Below are 18,423 nucleotides of genomic sequence, written 5' to 3'. Positions count from 1 at the left end.
AGTGAGAGACTATAGGAGTGTAAAATCAGAACACCAGGAAGGAAAATGCTTTCAATGGGAGTGATTTAAACAGTAGGAATGTATCACCTGCAATCATACACAACAGTGGAGTACAGTTCTAAATGTCCATTTTACTCATGCCTTTTTCTTCAAAGTTAAGTGATTCGGGCTTGTTTTCACACAGGTGTAGAGAGATTCACAGCATCATTAAGTAAGCAATGGAGAATTGGCCTTTCAGTTCTGTGAAGGAAAGGATAAGGAAGGGGTCCAAATCTTTAGTTGGCATAGATAGCATTTTTCTACTGAAGTCAATACACCTGTTTCAGTTTACAACTCTTATTATCTGGTGTAAATGCTGCAGAATGAGTAGAGGAGGAGAAAGTGAAGGGAAAAAAATACAAAATTTGGTAATACTATTACATAGTTTAGAAGTACAGCCTAGAAACTTTCTTTGTTATAGTGAAACTGAACTCCTCTTGGATCAACTGACGAATATGAGTTGCATGTCTTTTGCAGGATCTTAGAGAGAGTCTTGGGTCCACAGAAGAATACGCCAATACTGTTGCTGTAATTGCAATAACAACAAAAACATGAGAATAGCAGTGTAAATGAATAAACTGTACCTTTTGGCTGCCTCCAGCTTTGCATCTTTTGAAATGGCTTTTTGAGAAATACATTTGAAAAATTTTGTGTTAGTGTATACTTTGTGTTATGTACTGTATAATCTGTGTTACTGTATTGCAGTATAATTATTTTAATACTTTAGTGTTTATTATATCTTACTACATTATTTATTAGGATTGCTATATTAGAGGTCACAAACTATTTTAAGTGGTAGCTTTTTGGTTTTGATCTTCATAGCTTTTTTTTAATCAGAGAAGCAAACATACTGTTTGTGCCGAAAATTTTAAATGCTTTTTCTCCAGATAAATTATTTTTTTTTCCTAAATGCTCAGTTGGTTCTGAGTTTTCTTCACCCCCTCCCTAACACTTTTCTGCCTAGAGACAATTTTAAATGGCTGATTTAATAACAAAATTTGTAAATATGTACTTCTTATAAAATTAGAACAAGACAAATGTAAAAAACAATTGTGTTCATATGCACGAGTGTTATAGGGAGCTGGTAACCTGGTTACCTGCTACAAACTGTCTAAAGGTTTTGTTACTAAGTACATTAAATGTATTGTTTTAAAACATACGTGCAGACAGATTCACACACGTGCTGTGCTAGTGGGGCAAACTCAATCTACATAAGCGCAGTGCAAGTGACAAGTGAAGCATGAGTTTCAAAAAATTTCCTGCTGTAAAGAAAGGGCTGTAGGTAAGATTTTTGTGCCCAAGCCATAGCCCCCAGAAGTAGCAAGCATATTGCTCTGCTGCTGGATTGCACTAAGTTTAACCTGGAGTGGTATATTCCTGCTAATCTGCTAAAAGATGGTATTGCAGTGAAGGGGAGCTCTATCAACCTAGATGCAGAGACTAAAAATTTAGTCAGTTTGTAAAGCTGATTCTACTATCACACAGTAGAAACTCTTCAGTTCCTTTGCTTCTTGAATCCTCTATAACAGAGCAAGAGATAGGGTATCTTTTTTTCTCATAATGAATCCCTATTTCATGCAAGGTTTTCATTAAAAGGTTCGACACTGATCATAAACATGGGCATATGCAGATTTTTTCTGTCAGTTTAGCACTGTCTTTGTAAGGAACTACCTCAAGATCCAGTATAGAAAGTTAATGCCCCTCTCCCCATCAAGCAACAGAAAACCATTTTTTATGTCATCTGTACTTAAAAGTAACTAGCAAAAAGTAATGTTTCAACTATAACTTTAAAAGCTCTGTTTATGCAGTAGAATTCCTATGAAAGGTCTTTCAAAAGTCATACTTTCTATTCTTGGCCTTTTTATGGTTTTAATCTTTCATATTTCCTGATTGTATTTATTTTGACCTCCATCAAATGGTTTCTCTATTACTGTTATTTTTGCAATTTTATGGTATTCTTGTAGCTTACTGTATTCTCTTTGATCTCCTCCCTTTCAGCTTTTTCTTGGGTCTTTTTCATCTTTTAAAAAAAGTTTTCTCCTTTTTCTTTTTGTATCTCTGTCTCCCAAGTGCAAGCCTTTATTTTGCGTTAGCAGGTAAATGTTTGGAAATCATAAAGAGTCACAAAGATTCTGGAATTTTGTACTGCTGAACACAAAATATTTCAAATTCTTGCTTCAAAGGCTTTCAGGAACAAAGAAGCTTTTCTCAGACCACCAGCAAATGCACCAAGTTCAAATGAACTCTCTTTGCCAGCAGAGATGAACTAATAACAGAATAGCAAAGTCTTGCAAGAGTAGCCAAATATGTTAGGGGAACAAACATCCCTGACATCATAAGAAAAAAAATCACAGTTTATCTCTTTAATAACCATCTTCAAGGGAAATTAATGCTACTTTGTCCTTTGTGCAGAACAGTAATTGGATTGTGTGTTTCAATTATATCTGGACAAAGGCCAGGATATTGAAATACTTCTAAATATTAGATTTTCTTGTCCAAAAATTAGATTTTATTGGCATTCTCTTTCCGAGATTTCTTCATTAAAAGCTTCATTAAGCATAAATCTTCTTTCCACACAGCAAAAAAGAAGAAATTATTTTAAAAGGGTCATTTAGAAAGGTTTGCTCTCCCCTCCTCCCACTGTTTATACTGAGAGAAGAGTTACCTAACAAGGTTAGAAGCCAGCCTGCCTTACCTAGGATGGTTTTCAGCTAGTTGCTTGAACTCATTGTCCCAGTTTGGCCTTCCATAACAGGTTTTCTGTCTCAAACCAGTAATTACATCCATCTTGTCATCACAATGTAGGGCTATGTGAGTAGCCTAAAGGCAAATTTGCAAGATAATAATTTTAGAGTCAACAACATATACTCCAAGTAAGAGAAGAAAGCAATAATGCTGCTTCACTGTGAAAGATGGAATGAGGGAAGAGAAGCTGTGTAATTATCAAATGGTAGGAGAGGAGAGGCAAGGTGAGGTGAGGCGAAGAGAGGCAAGATGAGGAGAGGACAGAGAAGGGGAGGAGTATTCAAGAGTTTGCAATATGACCAGAACTGTAAAAAGCACTTCCAAAAATACCCAAGACCTCAGGAGGAGCTCAGTTTCTTGATATGAAATATTTGAAATGAGTTGAGATTACATATCTGTCTTTACTGACCTGGGCCTAGTGACTCAATCACTTTTAGAGGCAGGTCTTAGATTTCCAAACCTCTTCTCAACGTTTGAATATCTCACCCTACACTTCCTTCATTGGAGTTCCTGAAGTGACACTCACCATTTTAAGGCCAAGTTGGAGTTTAGGAAAGAGAGCAAAGTTTACTGTAAGAGAGTTTGACAATAAAAATTAGCAAGTACATGCACCTTAAGTAAGTCCAGAGCATTCTGTTGATGAAAAAGACAGTGGATGTATCAGCTCAGAAAGGGTAAAAGCAGGGTCCAGTAGGGGGCTACAAAGATGATTAGGGGTCTGGAGCATCTGTTATGAGGAGAGACTGCAGGAGCTGGGCCAGTTCAGTCTAGAGAAGAGGAGACTGCGAGGGGATCTCATCAATGCATATAAAGATCTCAAATATGCCAAGAAGATGGTGCCAGACTCTTTTCAGTGATGTCCAGGGACAGGACAAGGAGCAGTGACCGTAAACTAAAACACAGGAAGTTCCACCTCAACATGGGGAAGAAGCTTCTTTACACTGAGGGTGGCAGAGCACTGGAACAGGCTGCCCAGGGAGGTCGTGAATTCTCCTTCTCTGGAGACATTCAAAACACACCTGGACATGTTCCTGTGTCACCTGCTCTAGGGGACACTGCCTTGGCAGGGGTTTGGACTGGTTGATCTCGAGAGGTCTCTTCCAGTCCTAAGAATTCTGTTATTCTGTGTAAAACGCTCACTGTTTTGACTCTTCTCCTGAGGTGGAGGCAGGTGCAGAAAGCAGATCAGCTCAGGTGAAGCACTGAACTGAGCGAGCTGCACAGCTCCCAGTGCCAACAAAAATCCTGATTTCATGGGCATTTACTGTCCTCCATCTCCTGTACTACACCCATTACCATGCTATCTGAGTACTTCCCAGATGCATTTAAAAACGAAATCCACCATCGCTCCTAATTGTACTGCTATTCTGTAGGAGTAATATGCTTGTTTCCTCTACAGACTATCATCATTACCGTCACTATCAAGAAATTACCAGAGGAAAGCTAAGTTTAAAAACGGGCTTTGCATTTAGTCCAGGCCTTAGCATCATCATCTTTTGCAGAAGTGCTTGCTGAAATTTAGATCCATTTCCTGACGGTACTGTATATTTCTTCTGCTAATGAGTCTTCCATGTTCCTTACCAACACAATTATTCTTGTCAAGTTGTCACAAGAGGTCATGTTTCTAAAAGGTTAGTTAGTTCTTGTTAGTTAGTTCTTGTTAGTCTTGGCCAATGCCTTGAAGGACTTGGAATAGTCTAAGAAAGAAGGTGTTTGGTGAGAGTGGGAGGTAGAAAACTGCAGGATTTGTTAATTGTTTACAGCAATTACACTGAACAGATGAGCTGTTTCTGTTCTCATTAAGTGGAACTTTCCCACATGAGGATTTTTGGTGTTAGCCTTTGCTATAGTTCACAGCATTAAAATTGCTTAGGAATCTCAGGGGCACTGCAAGGAGCAATAGGCTGAAACATGAGTGCTTGTCCAAGCAGAGGAAGACGTGTGCCATATCTGCTTGACCATCTGTTGCCAACACGGAATCTGCAAAGAGCTCAAAGCATTGAACAAACATGTCTGAGGAGTAAACACCTGTCAGTAACGGAGGGTGTACTAGGAGGTGTAAATTGCCCATCCTTCTTGGGTTCAGCTTCACTTGACCACTGATAACCTGTGGTGAGACAGGGAGAGAACGCACAGAACGTTGTTTTGTTTTTTGCTAAGGGAGAAGTAAAGCATCATCCAAATATTACTGGTGCTGAGGCTCAAATTTAAAGGAGTGATGAACAGGAATTTACTAAAAATAAGTAAGTCCTGTTAGATAATGATGTCTGAAGATGAGGCTTTTACTGAGCACAGTGCCCAGGACTTGGTCAGAATAGGGGAAACAGTCACTAAAGAACATTCCTCTTCCCCTACAGCCCTGTAGAGGTGGGATGCTAAGGGGCTCTAGAAGCAAGAGCAGTACCAGTGTAAGCAAGGAAGCAGCACAAGACACCAAAGCAGTGCTGACAGGAGGCTGGATGATGGGGTTGAAGAGAAGAAGAAGGGACTTCAGAAAAGTACAGAACGCATGAGTGAAGAGAGACAGGTGCCCCAGCAAGAATAGTTGTTTACCTGACTTCTGGCCTGACGTTTGCCCAAGAGGGAAGTGAGATTATGATACTTGAGAGATAAGGGCAACTTTGTGTTTTGTTAGGTTCCTCAATAGCTTCTTTCAAAAGAGGTTTTAGGTAATACCCTGTAATATTGCTAATGCAGAGTGGTGGTTTCTATAACTGCCATATACTTCACAATGGGAGTAGATTTTTCTGAATACAGCTTTATGCACATACCTCCTTACTTGACAGAAACTCTAAGGAAAGCAGAAAGAAACAACGGGGTTTTTTGTATCAGCAGAGGCAGAAAAGGGAAAGCTGTATGAAACTTGTATTTTTTTTCATCTCTACTAGACAGTCCTTCATTCAACAGAGACAGCAGGAAATAAAACAGTAGAGCAAAGACTTTCCTGTGAGAGTTTTTCTGGCAGGAGCCTAACTGATCACTGCATGGTCTAAGTGATCCATTAAAAAAAGGAAAAGAAAAAGAGAATGAGAAAATCAACACATTTGGGTTTAGGTAAAGACCAAAGAATTTCAATAATATTGACCCAGTCTAAGGATTACGTGCCTGAGGTGAGATGATCCAATGAAATTATGAGATGGCAAATTTAAAGTCAATCAGAGAAAATGTCTTTTCAAACAACATGAATTAGACCACAGAGCTGGTTGCCAAAGTGTTCTAAGCACAGTAGGTTTCAAAAGTGCACTGATCATATATGTGAACAACAGAAGTTATAGTAAATAATAAGAGTAAACAACACTGACATTTTTTATACAGTCCTCCATATTTCTGTTCAAAAATGCCAGAATCTAATGAAAGACTGTTCCAAAGATGTGGACAAAACATCCCTTCACAAGCTCCTGAAAGGCTCTATGCACTTTTCTGTGAGACACCTGGTAATCATCTTCATGCAAGACAAGAATCACTGGCTTGATTACTCCATTCCTCTTTTCCTAAATGTGAAGTGAAAACAGACGGCTTAGTGTCTTCATATTTACAGTTTTTTGTCTCTCTGCTTCATCCGTCATTTATTCAGCTGTTCCTGTTCCGTATGTTACCATACTGAAAAAGCAAGGTACGTTAACTCAGACTTGTAACAGTTTCATTATTACCTGACTTTCATCCCAGCCAGTAAGAAATATATGATAACTTAGAAAATCATTTTTCCATTTTTCAGTCATTTTTGTTTCCAAATGGAACAGAAGATCAGCAAACCACTCAAATGCTGATGGGTCTCGACAAATCCAGTAAAAGTAAACCTGTAAGATAAAATTAAAGAGATTTAACAAAAAGCAAACTTTCAATAAAACTTCCTAATGACTGGCTCGACTCATTAACCATATAGTGTGTGACTCTTCTCCACTGTAAATTTAGACATAATTACACATCATTTTGATTATGTAGTTTCTGTCTTCTAAAAATTTAATTTTCCTCTTAAACCATAAATGAATGTATTAATGTGTTAGTGAAGATGAACATCTATGTCATGTTTATGCATGTCATGTTTAAACTGGAGCATATAGTTCCTAGAGAAATGTGACACTATAATTTTAAAGTTGCCAAATGTATAAAATGAACCAATATTCTATGATCATTTTTCTACTGGTTGAAAACCTCCTCTCTATGAAAAATTGACACTTTTTTTCATCTAGATTTCTCTAGTTTCACTTTTCAGCTTGTTTTGTTGTCTATTTTATTGGAGAACCTGGTATTAAAGTTTTGTTCCCCATGTATACATTAGAGGCTGGGATCAAGTCATCCTATAATCCTCTCTATGACAAACCAAACATTTCTGGGATCTGTCGCGGAGAAGCATCCTTTAATCATTCCTATGGCTTACTTCTGTCTATTCCTACTCTACTGCAGTCAATCATAAATATAGCAATGAGTTTGATTTGGTTTGGTTGGTTGGTTGGTTTGGTTTGGTTTTAAGAAGCTAATTTATTAATATCTTGGCATAAGGTAATGCTTGCATAGGGAATAAGATCTCTCAAAACAAGATGGTTAGTCACTGTCCATGTGGTTATGATAATTTCCATTTCAAGAGTCCTTCCTGTGGCATCTTCAGCTGGAAGCACAGAATATGCTGAGTTGGACCCACATTGATCATCGAGTTCAACTCTTAGCCCTGCACAGGACCATCCCTGAGAGTCACACCATGTGCCTGACAGTATCATTCAAATGCTTCTTGAACTCTGTCAGACTTGGTGCTGTGACCACTTCCTTGGGGAGCCTGTTCCAGTACCCAACCTTTGAAGAACCTTTTTTTAATATCCAACCTAAACCTCCCCCGACGCAACTCCAAGCCATTCCCTTGGGTCTTGTCACTGGTCACCACAGAGAAGAGATCAGTGCCTGCACCTCCTCTTCCCCTCAGGGAAGTGGTAGACTGCAATGAGGTTTCCTCTCAGTCTCCTCTTCTCCAGGCTGAACAGACCAAATGACCTCAGCCACTCCTCGTATGGCTTCCCCTCAAGGCCCTTCACCAGTGAGACTCCACTTTTTCTGCTCAGTTTTTATAGCTAGCTGACACAGGGACCACTCCAGCATGTACAAGATCTAATGTGATCTATTGTCTTAACTGCTTACAAAGCATCTTCTAACTAATTTACTATGTATAAAAGGCTGTCCTGTGTGACCACTTCTGCAGGAATGGTTTCTGATGACCGTTTGCAACTGTCTTATCTGTGTGCAAGTTAATACATTTGCAACAGGAACTGTGGAGCATCAGGACTGGTGAGATTCCTCCCTCAGGATCTATCAATGCACTGTCTCAGGCCCTCCTATGCCCATCAGGAATTATTTTAGGGGGTCTTCAGCACAGTCATAATTTCCTACTTGGACATCTCCTCTAGCAATGCTGTGCTGTGGAGAAGACTGGGACCAGTCCACTCCTCTGGTTTCAGCTCAGTCCCTCGTCTTAAGCCAGTCCAGCTGTGGAGATGACTCAACTGAGAGTTCCTGCACCGCCCAGAGGATGAATGTCTGAAGTTCTCAGGTTGTCTGCCCGGGCGCTACCCTGATGGCAGTATGAACCACAATTACAAGACAAATCTGATTGCAATTCTTATGGCTCGAATTCTGTAGCTCTTACCACACATTCCACCATTACTTTTGACCAGAGGATGCCAGACCTAGAATGGGCCTCTGCAGGCAATGTAATTTTGAGTGTAATTATTTTTATAGTGTGTCTAGAGAAATAATTCACAAACGTGGAAAAATTCTAAAATAAAACAATTTCAGATGAAAAAGGAACAGCATGAAGGGCAATGTATAAGCTTATAAAAACTGGATGATTGGAATTTATTTTATTGTGACTGATTTTTATTTTGTTACAAAATCCCATAGTTTCCTCCAGCCTATCTCTCTTTGTGCTCACCAGCCCCTCTGTCTTTTATTGTACCACAATATCAAAGGTGATTGGAAGGTATGTCCCCAAGGCAGTCATTGCGATGGCTCTGATATTTTGGAAATTGTAGCCCTTTTCCACAGGATCAATGAGATAAAATGAATATTGGACACTTCTGAAGTGAAAAAACAGAGAAAGAAACCAGAAAGCTGTAAAGAGATTTCTCGAAGAATAAATATACTAGGCTGTCAGACTTCTGGTAAGGTGGTGGGAGAAAAATGTGGTAATACCATGCTTCGGTGCAGATTTGGTGAAAAAGACTAACAGTAATTTGAGATGTTTCCTGTATCTGAGTGTACTGTAAGGGACCATCTGTGGTTTCTGTAAGAAATATAAATGATGTATGATCGCAGACACAGAGATAAAGCATTCAGGGTTAAGCAGGGTATTTTTACAGCCCAGGAATAGGACTGTCTGTAGAACTTGAGTACCAACCATCTTGGCTGTTTGATTTTTTCCCTTCTGTTTCAATATTTTGCCTTAAATATGACCTCATTGCTTTGTGTAGGGAGGTTGCTGCTGATTTACACTGGCATAGATTATGAGGAAAAAGCAAGCCCACTGACTCTATTGCCTTTCTTTTTTTTTGTGGCCAAAACCAGCATGATTTTAAATTACCGAAACTAGGTAAGATTTATTACCTTAACCTTTATGTAGTTTTTTGCATCTGAATTCTGAAGTCACCACTTGCTCTACATCCTCAGCACCTTGAAAATCAGCCCACTGAGTGCTGTCAGTCTGTGTCCCACCACGGCTGTTGATTTGTAGAGAGAAATTTCTTCCCCCAGACTCTACTTGATCATCTTATTTCTCAAGTCTGTTTAGCAGTTCATTTTATGGAAATGTATACTTAGTACATGTGTGTGGAGAGAAGGCATGTATTTCTAAATAAATAAGGAATTTTGCATTGGGTAGCAACTGGGAGCATGTGGGCAGGACTGGGAGCCAAGAACATTCAGGGGAGGAGGCAGAAAAGCCAGCCAGTGAATTGAGACAATATGGTTTTCAAATTGGGGAACTGGTTTCCAGACTATGGAGCTTGAAGGAGTGCTTTTAATTGGTTGCAGACCTAGCTGTCACAGTAACAGCCAGTCCAACTGGATTGGGTCAAGCTACTTCTGACACAGTCCTCTCGAGAAAGCATACAGCTTTCTGAAGCTACAGAAATTCTGTAGGCTCATCCCTGGTACAGTTTTGCTGAAGCAGGACCCATTGTATTGTCTGATTTTTACATGTTAGAGGTGGAGACCATTTGATAATGAAGAAAAAGTGTCATTATAAGGAGTATTTTTGGCCACGATTATAATCTTAGAAAGAAAAGAGGTAGTGAAGAAGGATGACTTATGGGTAAAAGGAATTCGTTTCCCTTAGATCAAAGAGGACTTCTAGTACAATATGTTAAAAGAAATGGCGGCTACAAAAAAGTCTTTCTTTCTTTACACTGACTCCCATAGCATAGCACAACATATTACATATATAATTAAAATACAATAAATGCACAATAAAATTAATCCTTATTAAAACAGTAGAATAAAGTCAGCACCAGTGCATTTCTATAATTAAACAATTATTCTGAATCCTGCTATTTTTCTTGTAAGCCTCATACTATTAACTGACTGCAATTATTTAGGACCCTTAAAACTCTGGTTTAGATTTATGTTTCATTAGTCTCCACCCACCCTACCCATATTGACTGCATTCATCAACTTGATGGCTTGCCCAAGTAAAGTGTCTTATATTTTGCAAATGCCCTTTTTTTCAAATTGAGTTAGATGCAGTATTCCTATTAATCAGATCTGTAATGCAGGGGTTTGAGTAGTCACTTATTTCTGTAATGCTCTGCTCCCTTCCAACTCATGCATATTTATCTTTTGGTTTCCCACATCCTGAATTTTGTACAACAGGCAAGAGCAAGAGCTCTGATACATCTTTCCTGTAAGGTGAAAGAACATACTTTGTAAATCAGCTACTCTCACGTGGAAAGTCATTAATAATTATCTGTTGATGACCATCCATCTATTTCTCCCTGCTCCCTGAAGGCAGAGTTGGAGCTGCAGCTGTGGGCAAAGCCAGCTTTTCACCAAAGGGGTGTAAAAGGCGATGAAGCAGAGGATGCAGGGAGGTACCCTCACCCCTGACTCTTGCTGCTCCCTCTTAGGCATGACTAGTCCTTGCAAAACCATCTTACACCTGCAGCTGGGCATCTCCCAGCAAACATCCAGCCCTCCCTGCTTTTCAGTATACCACATTATCTTGGGCTGTAGCATACAAAAAAAAAATCCTAGATCTTCTTCAGTGTAATTAATTGCTCCAGTGGACCACTCCAGGTAAGGCACAGGAGTGCCTGCAGCCTGGAGCATGCGGGAGATGGGGGTTTGGCAGCCTGCATGAGGCATTGACTTAGAGCTAGGGTGGCAGCAAGCAGCCTTTCATATAAATACAGGGCAAGGTTCAAATTTATATCCCTGAATTTGAAGCAAGAAGCCTAAAGTGTTCTCAAACACAGCTCAGAAAGATGGTTACATTTGACAGCAAAAAGAGGCCAGTTTTTTAGGTCTTCAAGACAGAATTTTTGTAGAGAAGGCTGTGAATTGGGACAGAGCTTGAAGCAGAAGTTTGCCTCAGGCCCGGCAGTCGGTCTCAAAGCAAATGGAAGAGGCTGATTTTGTTTTCTGCACAGTATGTAGCCGAACCTATTGTCTAACGTGCTGTGGTTTACTACAGTCTACACAGATTAAAAAAGCAATTAGATTAATTCATGGAAGAAAAATCTGTGAAGGGATATTAAACACAGAGGTACAGATCTTCTCTGAAAGCATTACTGAACTACAAGTCATTCAAAGGTGAGAAAGTGGCCCTAAAAACTAATCACCATATGATTTCTCTGGTCTGCATACTTTTCCCAAGGTGTTCATGAAGAGACACTGTTGGAGACAAGATACTGGGCTAGATGGATCTTTGGTGATACTCTGCAGGACCTTCGTTACATCTCTTGTGGGGAAAAGAAAGTGGATGTTTGCTAGTATTAGCATCTGATGAATCAGTACAGTTTTATCAATTTCAGCAGCAATTGATCTGAAAAATGAGACCACTAATGTGAAAAAAAATCATATTATGCATGACTAAAGCCAGTAGAAACTTTCCAGCCATGACTAGTAGTAGTGCTCTTCCTCATTGCAAAAAAATGATAGGGAAATGAGGGCTCTAAGGCTATTTAATTGTGAAGAAACAATTAGATAAATGTGTATTCCTTTTGATTTGCTGGGTTTTTTAAATTATACAGCTGCAGACATTATGGAAGCTGTGAGTATTTATATCTCCACTGTATGTGGGCAACACTAAGAAATATTAGTTCAATAAGCATAATGATAGCTGTACTCAAATCCAAACGAAGTTGTCAAAAAAAAAAAAAAGAAAAACCTCTTATTTATTTCCTTAATAGACATTTCTATGGTACTCATCATGGCAGAAAGAGAGTGCTGAATACTTTGAGGAAGATTAAATTATTTGTAATTATACCACAAGTGGAAGCTTTTAACCAATGGAAAAAAAAATGTGGAGCTACCCTGAAATTAATCACTCTCACTGAGATGACTACTAAATTTTTTTAGGTAATGGTGTGAACTTCCCCAGGACCTTTCATCCACACTTTCAAAATATTTTACAAGCACTGATGAAATTTAGCCTCATAACACCTGTGAAAAATAAGCATCGTTATTCCAACTGCACCAATAAAGAAGCCAAGATATAAAGAAAAGACATGTAGAAATCACGATAATCTTGTATTTCAGAGGAATTCAGAAAAACTGAACTCTATAGCAGAAAACCATGGCAGAATGCACCATGCATTTATCTTTGCAGGCATACTTACCCAAGATTCTACCTAAGCTATGAATGAACACCCTCAGGTATACTATCAATGCATAGCTAAATTCTGTTCTTTTCCCCTTAAGAGATCAACAGCAATGAAAATAATAACACTTTCGCTTGTATATATGTAGAATATATATAATGTTCATATGTAAAGTGTATATACATATACATAGCTCTGCTTCCAGTGGAAAAGATAATTCTGGTACAATTGTGGTGTTTGCAAATACACTTCTTTTCACATATAACACATATTTCCATTTTTATTTCCCTCCGTTCTCAGTGCTTTTGCTGCCTCAAAGATTCCCCCTGGCAATTTGAACCTGTCCTCAACTCCTCAGTTACTAAAATCCCAGATGCTTTTTCAGTGGCAGCTTGTCATTAAGATGCCAGTTTTAACACTCTTCCATTTAAAAAGATCAGCCCCTTGGTCCTGCAATCAGCTCCATATGTATTGACCCTCTCAGAGATCTGTCCACTCCAATGCAATTTCAACAATTGTCCTTAAATGTGAAATGGTGAACGGTTCCTGATTTAGCTTTTACATTGGAAAATGAGCTAAAAGAAGCTGTAAGGCCCACAAGCTACCACTTGCCATGATGAATATGGAAGAGAATGTTTAATGCTGAGTTTTTTCCTCTGTTACCTTGTTGTCCCTCACCTCACTTCACTCATTATCTCTTCTTCACCTATTTTCCCCCAGTGCTGCCTCACATACCATTAGCAGAAGAGGTATAACAGGTTAGCAAATAAAGAGTATGTTAATTGGTGCCATCCATGTCTTATAAACCAAATTATATTTTTTCAACCAAATAATTAAAGTGGTTTGAGGTGGTAATGTGCATCTTGATATATGCATCTCCTCCAGACCTTACATGCCTTTTTTTATTCCTTCTGTGCTGGCTAATATTCTGACTTTGCAATGTAAGAAAAACAGCTAATGGTTGCTGAATGCAGCATTCTAGACCAGGACACTCAGCTGAAGGACCCTTGTGAAACTTGCAGCTGGACAAGGAGCAAGTGCTGCCCTTCACTTCTGACGGAGATCACCTTGCAAGGTTTATTTTTTGTAAGAAAGAGGGTAAATTTCTCTTCTAGCTCTCTATCTGTCTACCTATGAAAGACATTCCACATTTACTTCCAATTTCTATTGAAAATCTGATTCTTCAGTTTTGCCGAAAACACTGCAGCTGGGACTACCTTCTTTCTCAGGGAATGACAGTGAATTCAGGAGACTCTACCCCAGAACAGTTTCTGAAGCAGCTGGAAAGTGAGTGACTGCTTCTGAGAGTGAGTTAAAGCACTCAGGTGAGCTTCTAGCTCTGAATTGCCTCTCTGCCCTGACTAAATAGGTGCACTTGTGGAAATTTTAATGAAGAAAAAGTTTCCCACCTACCTTCTGCAGTGCCAGTACTGTGTTAGGGTTGCAGCATTTGTACCAAATGGATTTTAAAATAGAGGCAAATGGTGTGACTCCAATTCCTGCTGCAATGCACACACTGACTTGGTAGTGGAAGATATCTGTGTTTGCAGATCCGTATGGTCCATCCACAGCCAGTCTACAGCAATAAGACATTTAGTCAAGGGTCAGCAACACATGAAATGGCAGAAAGGTTAACATTTGTTGGGCTACGTATTTTCAAAACTGAATTCCTGTTAAAATAAAAGAGAAAAGGCATGTTTAAGATGGCATAGAAATTGCTCTTACAAATACATTTAATTTTCATTGGGTGCCATTTAATAGCAAAGCAACTGTCTTTTCTGAAATGAGAGAACAAGAGCACCCATGTGGATTTGGGGCTTGGCCATCTATTTAAGCATGCAATTGCAATTTTCTGGCTTTCTGGAATGTGATTAGTCATATAATTGCATGTCCAAATTTAGCTGTGGAATTTGCATATTTAATTACGAATTACTGAAAAGCATCCTGTTTTAGAGCTTTATTTGCTATATTATATATATCAAAGTAAAGAGGAACAGATTATATTAATAATTTTGAAAAGTTCTGTATTTGAGTTAAAGTAATAACAGAGAAGGCAAGAAAGAGGTCATTGTATGCAGGGAAACTATTATTTTCTCAGCTCTTATGTATTTCAGGAATACATTTTTGGCAATAATACTGTACTTAGTATCTGATGTAAAGGCAAAATGTGTAAGGGGAAATGCTTGTTTATGCTACTACCTCCTATAATCAATGTTGCTGATGCCAAGGAATTAATTTTGGTCAAAATTAGAGATGAAAAAGATTATTGAGTAATCAGATTCATTCCTTTAGCTACATGAAATGTAAATATGCACAGTACTTTGTAGTGCTCTTTCCAGACTGTTTTTATACAACATGCATGCTCTGGAACATGGTTTCACTAACACCAGTCCTTAGAAAAAAGAAGTTCTTTCTTTCTTCCTTTCTTCCTTTCTTCCTTTCTTCCTTTCTTCCTTTCTTCCTTTCTTCCTTTCTTCCTTTCTTCCTTTCTTCCTTTCTTCCTTTCTTTTCTTTTTCACTCCTTCTCATTTAATGTTGTTTTGTGCACTTTATTGCAGGAATCATCCTTAAAATTCATCTTAAATACTAGAGCCCTGAGCTTTTTGAACACTCAAAACTTCCTGTAAAATATGGTTCATTTGTGGTATATATGTAAAATGCCTAAGAAACGCTTTTAGGTAAGTTTCTATGTAGTGAGCTTCGGAGCAATTCTCATTGTTGTCAGTAGATTGAGAAAAAAATTAATCTGGAAGGAATTTCAAGAGATTGTCTAGTTTGTCTCTGTGCTATAAGACAGGTTCAATTATTTCCAAATCATTCCTTAGAGAGATTTGTCTAGTAAGTCTGCTCCTAAATCCTCAGGTGACTGAGATCCCATCATTGGTTTGAATGCCTTGCTCAGCCATAGCTAGAGAGCTTAGCCAAATACAAAGCCTTAGAGGAGTAAGGAGGAGAAAGAGAAGAAGGAGAAACTGAGCTTTGCAACTCATTCATTTGATCTAGAGAGAATGGAGTAAGGTAGGAAGATAGTAAACAAAGTGACAAAAAAAATATTACATTTTCCAAGGAGGAGTAGAATATAAGGCTATAGACTCTAGGTATGGTTTGGATTGTCCATATTCTCTTAGTCCATGTCTACAATTTCATTAGAAAAAAAATTACACTTTTTGGGAAGACAGGAGAAATATTTAGTTTTGAAAAAATATCCTTAATGCATTCTATGATTATTTTTATAATTTAAGCATTTGCTGATCAGCATGATTGTGTAGTACTCCTGACTGTAACAGAAATCAGATTTTGGGACAATGTACTAAATAAGCAATTAAGTGAGCCAAAAGCCTGAAGAGGCATAATATGGAACTTGATTATTTTCATGGGAATAGTCAATTCTATGGTCTTATCTCCAAAATTAGTCAGAAATCACAACTAAATGTCTTTGCTACCTATATAAATGCACGTATTATATTTATTTTATATTTATTTTAATCTTTTTTATTAATTAAAAAATGCATATTTTAATTTTAGAACCTTACCTAATCATTCAGTTGCTAGTTCTTCTGTCCTCTGCTCAATTTCTGCTGTATGTTATTTTTTAGTATAGTCGCCAATTTGGTGTTTATCTTTAGATATTGAAACTTGTGAAAAAGACCTGTTTTTTGCTTTATTGCTAGCTTAAGTATTGAATTATTTCTTTTAGTATATTGCAAGAAAGCAACTGAATGATGTCATTAGTCACCCTAACAAGAATAAAAAGAAGAGTCTTTGTATATGACAGTGCTGTTAATTTCAACCCTGCATTGTGGCAAGCAACATTTGATAAGATTTTTCTCTTTTCTCATTTTTTACACTTGTTGTCAATTGCTTTGAACTATTTTTGCTCTAGTTCTGCTGAAATAGCATACTTCTCATTCCATTTGCCTTTAACAAAGGCATGGCTTTCATTTCTAATTCTTATTAACAGATATGCAAGGACTGAAACAAACTTTCTTCTCTGTGCCCACTCTCTAGTATACCCCTGTAGCTCAGTTGTGCCTGTAAGCTTTGCAGGGGGAAATAAGTCCCTCTGGTCTCAGGCTCCATACTCTCCATCAGAATTTAAATGATCCTATGCTAGTCTCTTCTTTGCTTAAAATCTCCCCTATTCCTGCAAGTAGCGCAGGAGTAGATCTACATGGTTTGAATCCATTACACATAGAGCCAGAGGCTTAACTGGTTAAGTCAGGATGACTCCATTAACTTCAGAGGATCCCTACTAACTTGCAACAACAAAGCATGAACCTTTGCTTGTATTAAGATGACACAGATAACAGAATGTGAACACAAATAACCTTTATAAAGTAAAGTAGGGTTGAGGGAGGCTATTGAAAAGAAGTAAGGTTCAAGCAGAAGTGTCAGGAACTACCTAAGTAACTGAAAGGAAAAAAGGACTGGAATTTTGGATGGCAGGTGATGGGTGCCATCAGAGCATAAGCATACAGGCACAAAGCTAGCAGACAGCTTCCAGCATCATTTTAATTCACCTATTAAACACCTATTTATCAAAATAGGTATCTTTAGGTGTAGATATAGATGTTAGAAGTCTAGATGGTAGCAACAGAGATAGAGATATTAATATGGACTTTAAATCTTGGATTAGTCATCACACGTTGGTAGCTGCTGACCCCAATTCATAGCTGTTTATTTGTGGGGGTTTTTTGGCATAATGTTGTATTTATGGACCCGAAGCACAATCTAATACTGTATCATAAAGAACATACACAAAATTAATTAAAGTTAAAATGTTAACATTTATTTTAAAATGTAGAGGTAACATTTTAAAATTTATTTTTTATTATTCAAACCTTGGTAACATCCACAATTCCTTGAAAGCCTTTTCCTCTGCTCCGAAGGCCTTGAAAAGGGCTGCAGTCCAATCCCCGACAAGGCGTATGTGAACACTGAAGTAGTCCTCCTCAGGAGCTGAGGTGAGGGTGAAAGGGTGCCACTCCAGCAGTGAGACAGATGGGCACTGTAGAAAGATATATTGACCAGGCCCCATTTTAAAGCCATGTTTCTTCATGTGAAGCTCAAGGACTCCAGAGGAATGTGTCACCACCTAAACAATAATAAAAGGACCTGTTTTATTTTCTTTCAGAGGAATAAATGTTTGTTTTCCTTAGGTTACAGGTGACTTTGCAATCATGTTGATGCAAATTGGGATGCACAGTGATTTTTAATCTGCAAGTTGCTGCCCAATAGCTTGAGAGCATGTACAGTATATATCGTGGGGCAGCTTGCCTTCTGAGTGTAAGAGGGAGAGGAAAGGTTGTAGCAATTCAAAAATTTGTCAACTTTCTTAGTATAACCTGTGCAAAAGTATTTCTTAATTGATTAGAATAATCTCCCAGTTTTACTCTCATGTAACACCTCCAACATTATGGAATTATGAAGAAAAAGGCAAGGTGAGCTCAATTCTAATATACTTTTATAAAGTGGTAATCTCAGTTAAGCAGCAGTTTTATGTATCACACATAGTATATTGAGATTCTCAGATCACAGCCACTCTGTGAAATCAGCAGCAAGACTTATCCAACCTGCTGTTCCCCTCACACAAGATACGCCTGTTTCTGATCCCGAGCTTGATAGGTGTGGACTCGGCTGCTTCAATAGCATCATTCTACATCCATTCTGCTGTGACTTACATAGGTCCTTGGCACATAGAGATATTTACAGCTGGGAGAAATTGTTACAGTAGTGTTAGTGAAGCTTCTGCTATATATGTTAACTGATAATATAATCCTTCATCTCCTTGGGAGCCTCCATATTTTAAAGTAAAAACTGTGCACTACTGAAGTCGAGG

The 18,423-nt window shown here is 38.3% G+C and overlaps 1 protein-coding gene across 1 annotated transcript in view; it reads right to left on the bottom strand.

The window, feature by feature from the left end:
* Positions 1-356: 356 nt before the first annotated feature.
* NOX3 (NADPH oxidase 3) overlaps positions 357-18,423 on the bottom strand; it is a 38,303-nt gene continuing 20,236 nt past the window's right edge. Inside the window, exons 9-13 of the mRNA XM_027717047.1 lie at positions 17,426-17,679; positions 13,998-14,160; positions 6,435-6,581; positions 2,735-2,859; positions 357-565 (exon numbers count right to left, since the gene is read on the bottom strand). Of these exons, the coding sequence (XP_027572848.1) occupies positions 439-565; positions 2,735-2,859; positions 6,435-6,581; positions 13,998-14,160; positions 17,426-17,679 (816 nt within the window). The 3' untranslated portion in view covers positions 357-438. The remainder of the gene's footprint in view (positions 566-2,734; positions 2,860-6,434; positions 6,582-13,997; positions 14,161-17,425; positions 17,680-18,423) is intronic.

This window comes from Pipra filicauda, unplaced genomic scaffold (genome assembly GCF_003945595.2).
Source record: "Pipra filicauda isolate LSUMZ 115617 unplaced genomic scaffold, ASM394559v2 scaffold55_size4083901_pilon, whole genome shotgun sequence".
Taxonomy (NCBI): domain Eukaryota; kingdom Metazoa; phylum Chordata; class Aves; order Passeriformes; family Pipridae; genus Pipra; species Pipra filicauda.
This window is presented reverse-complemented; position numbering and strand designations above follow the sequence as displayed.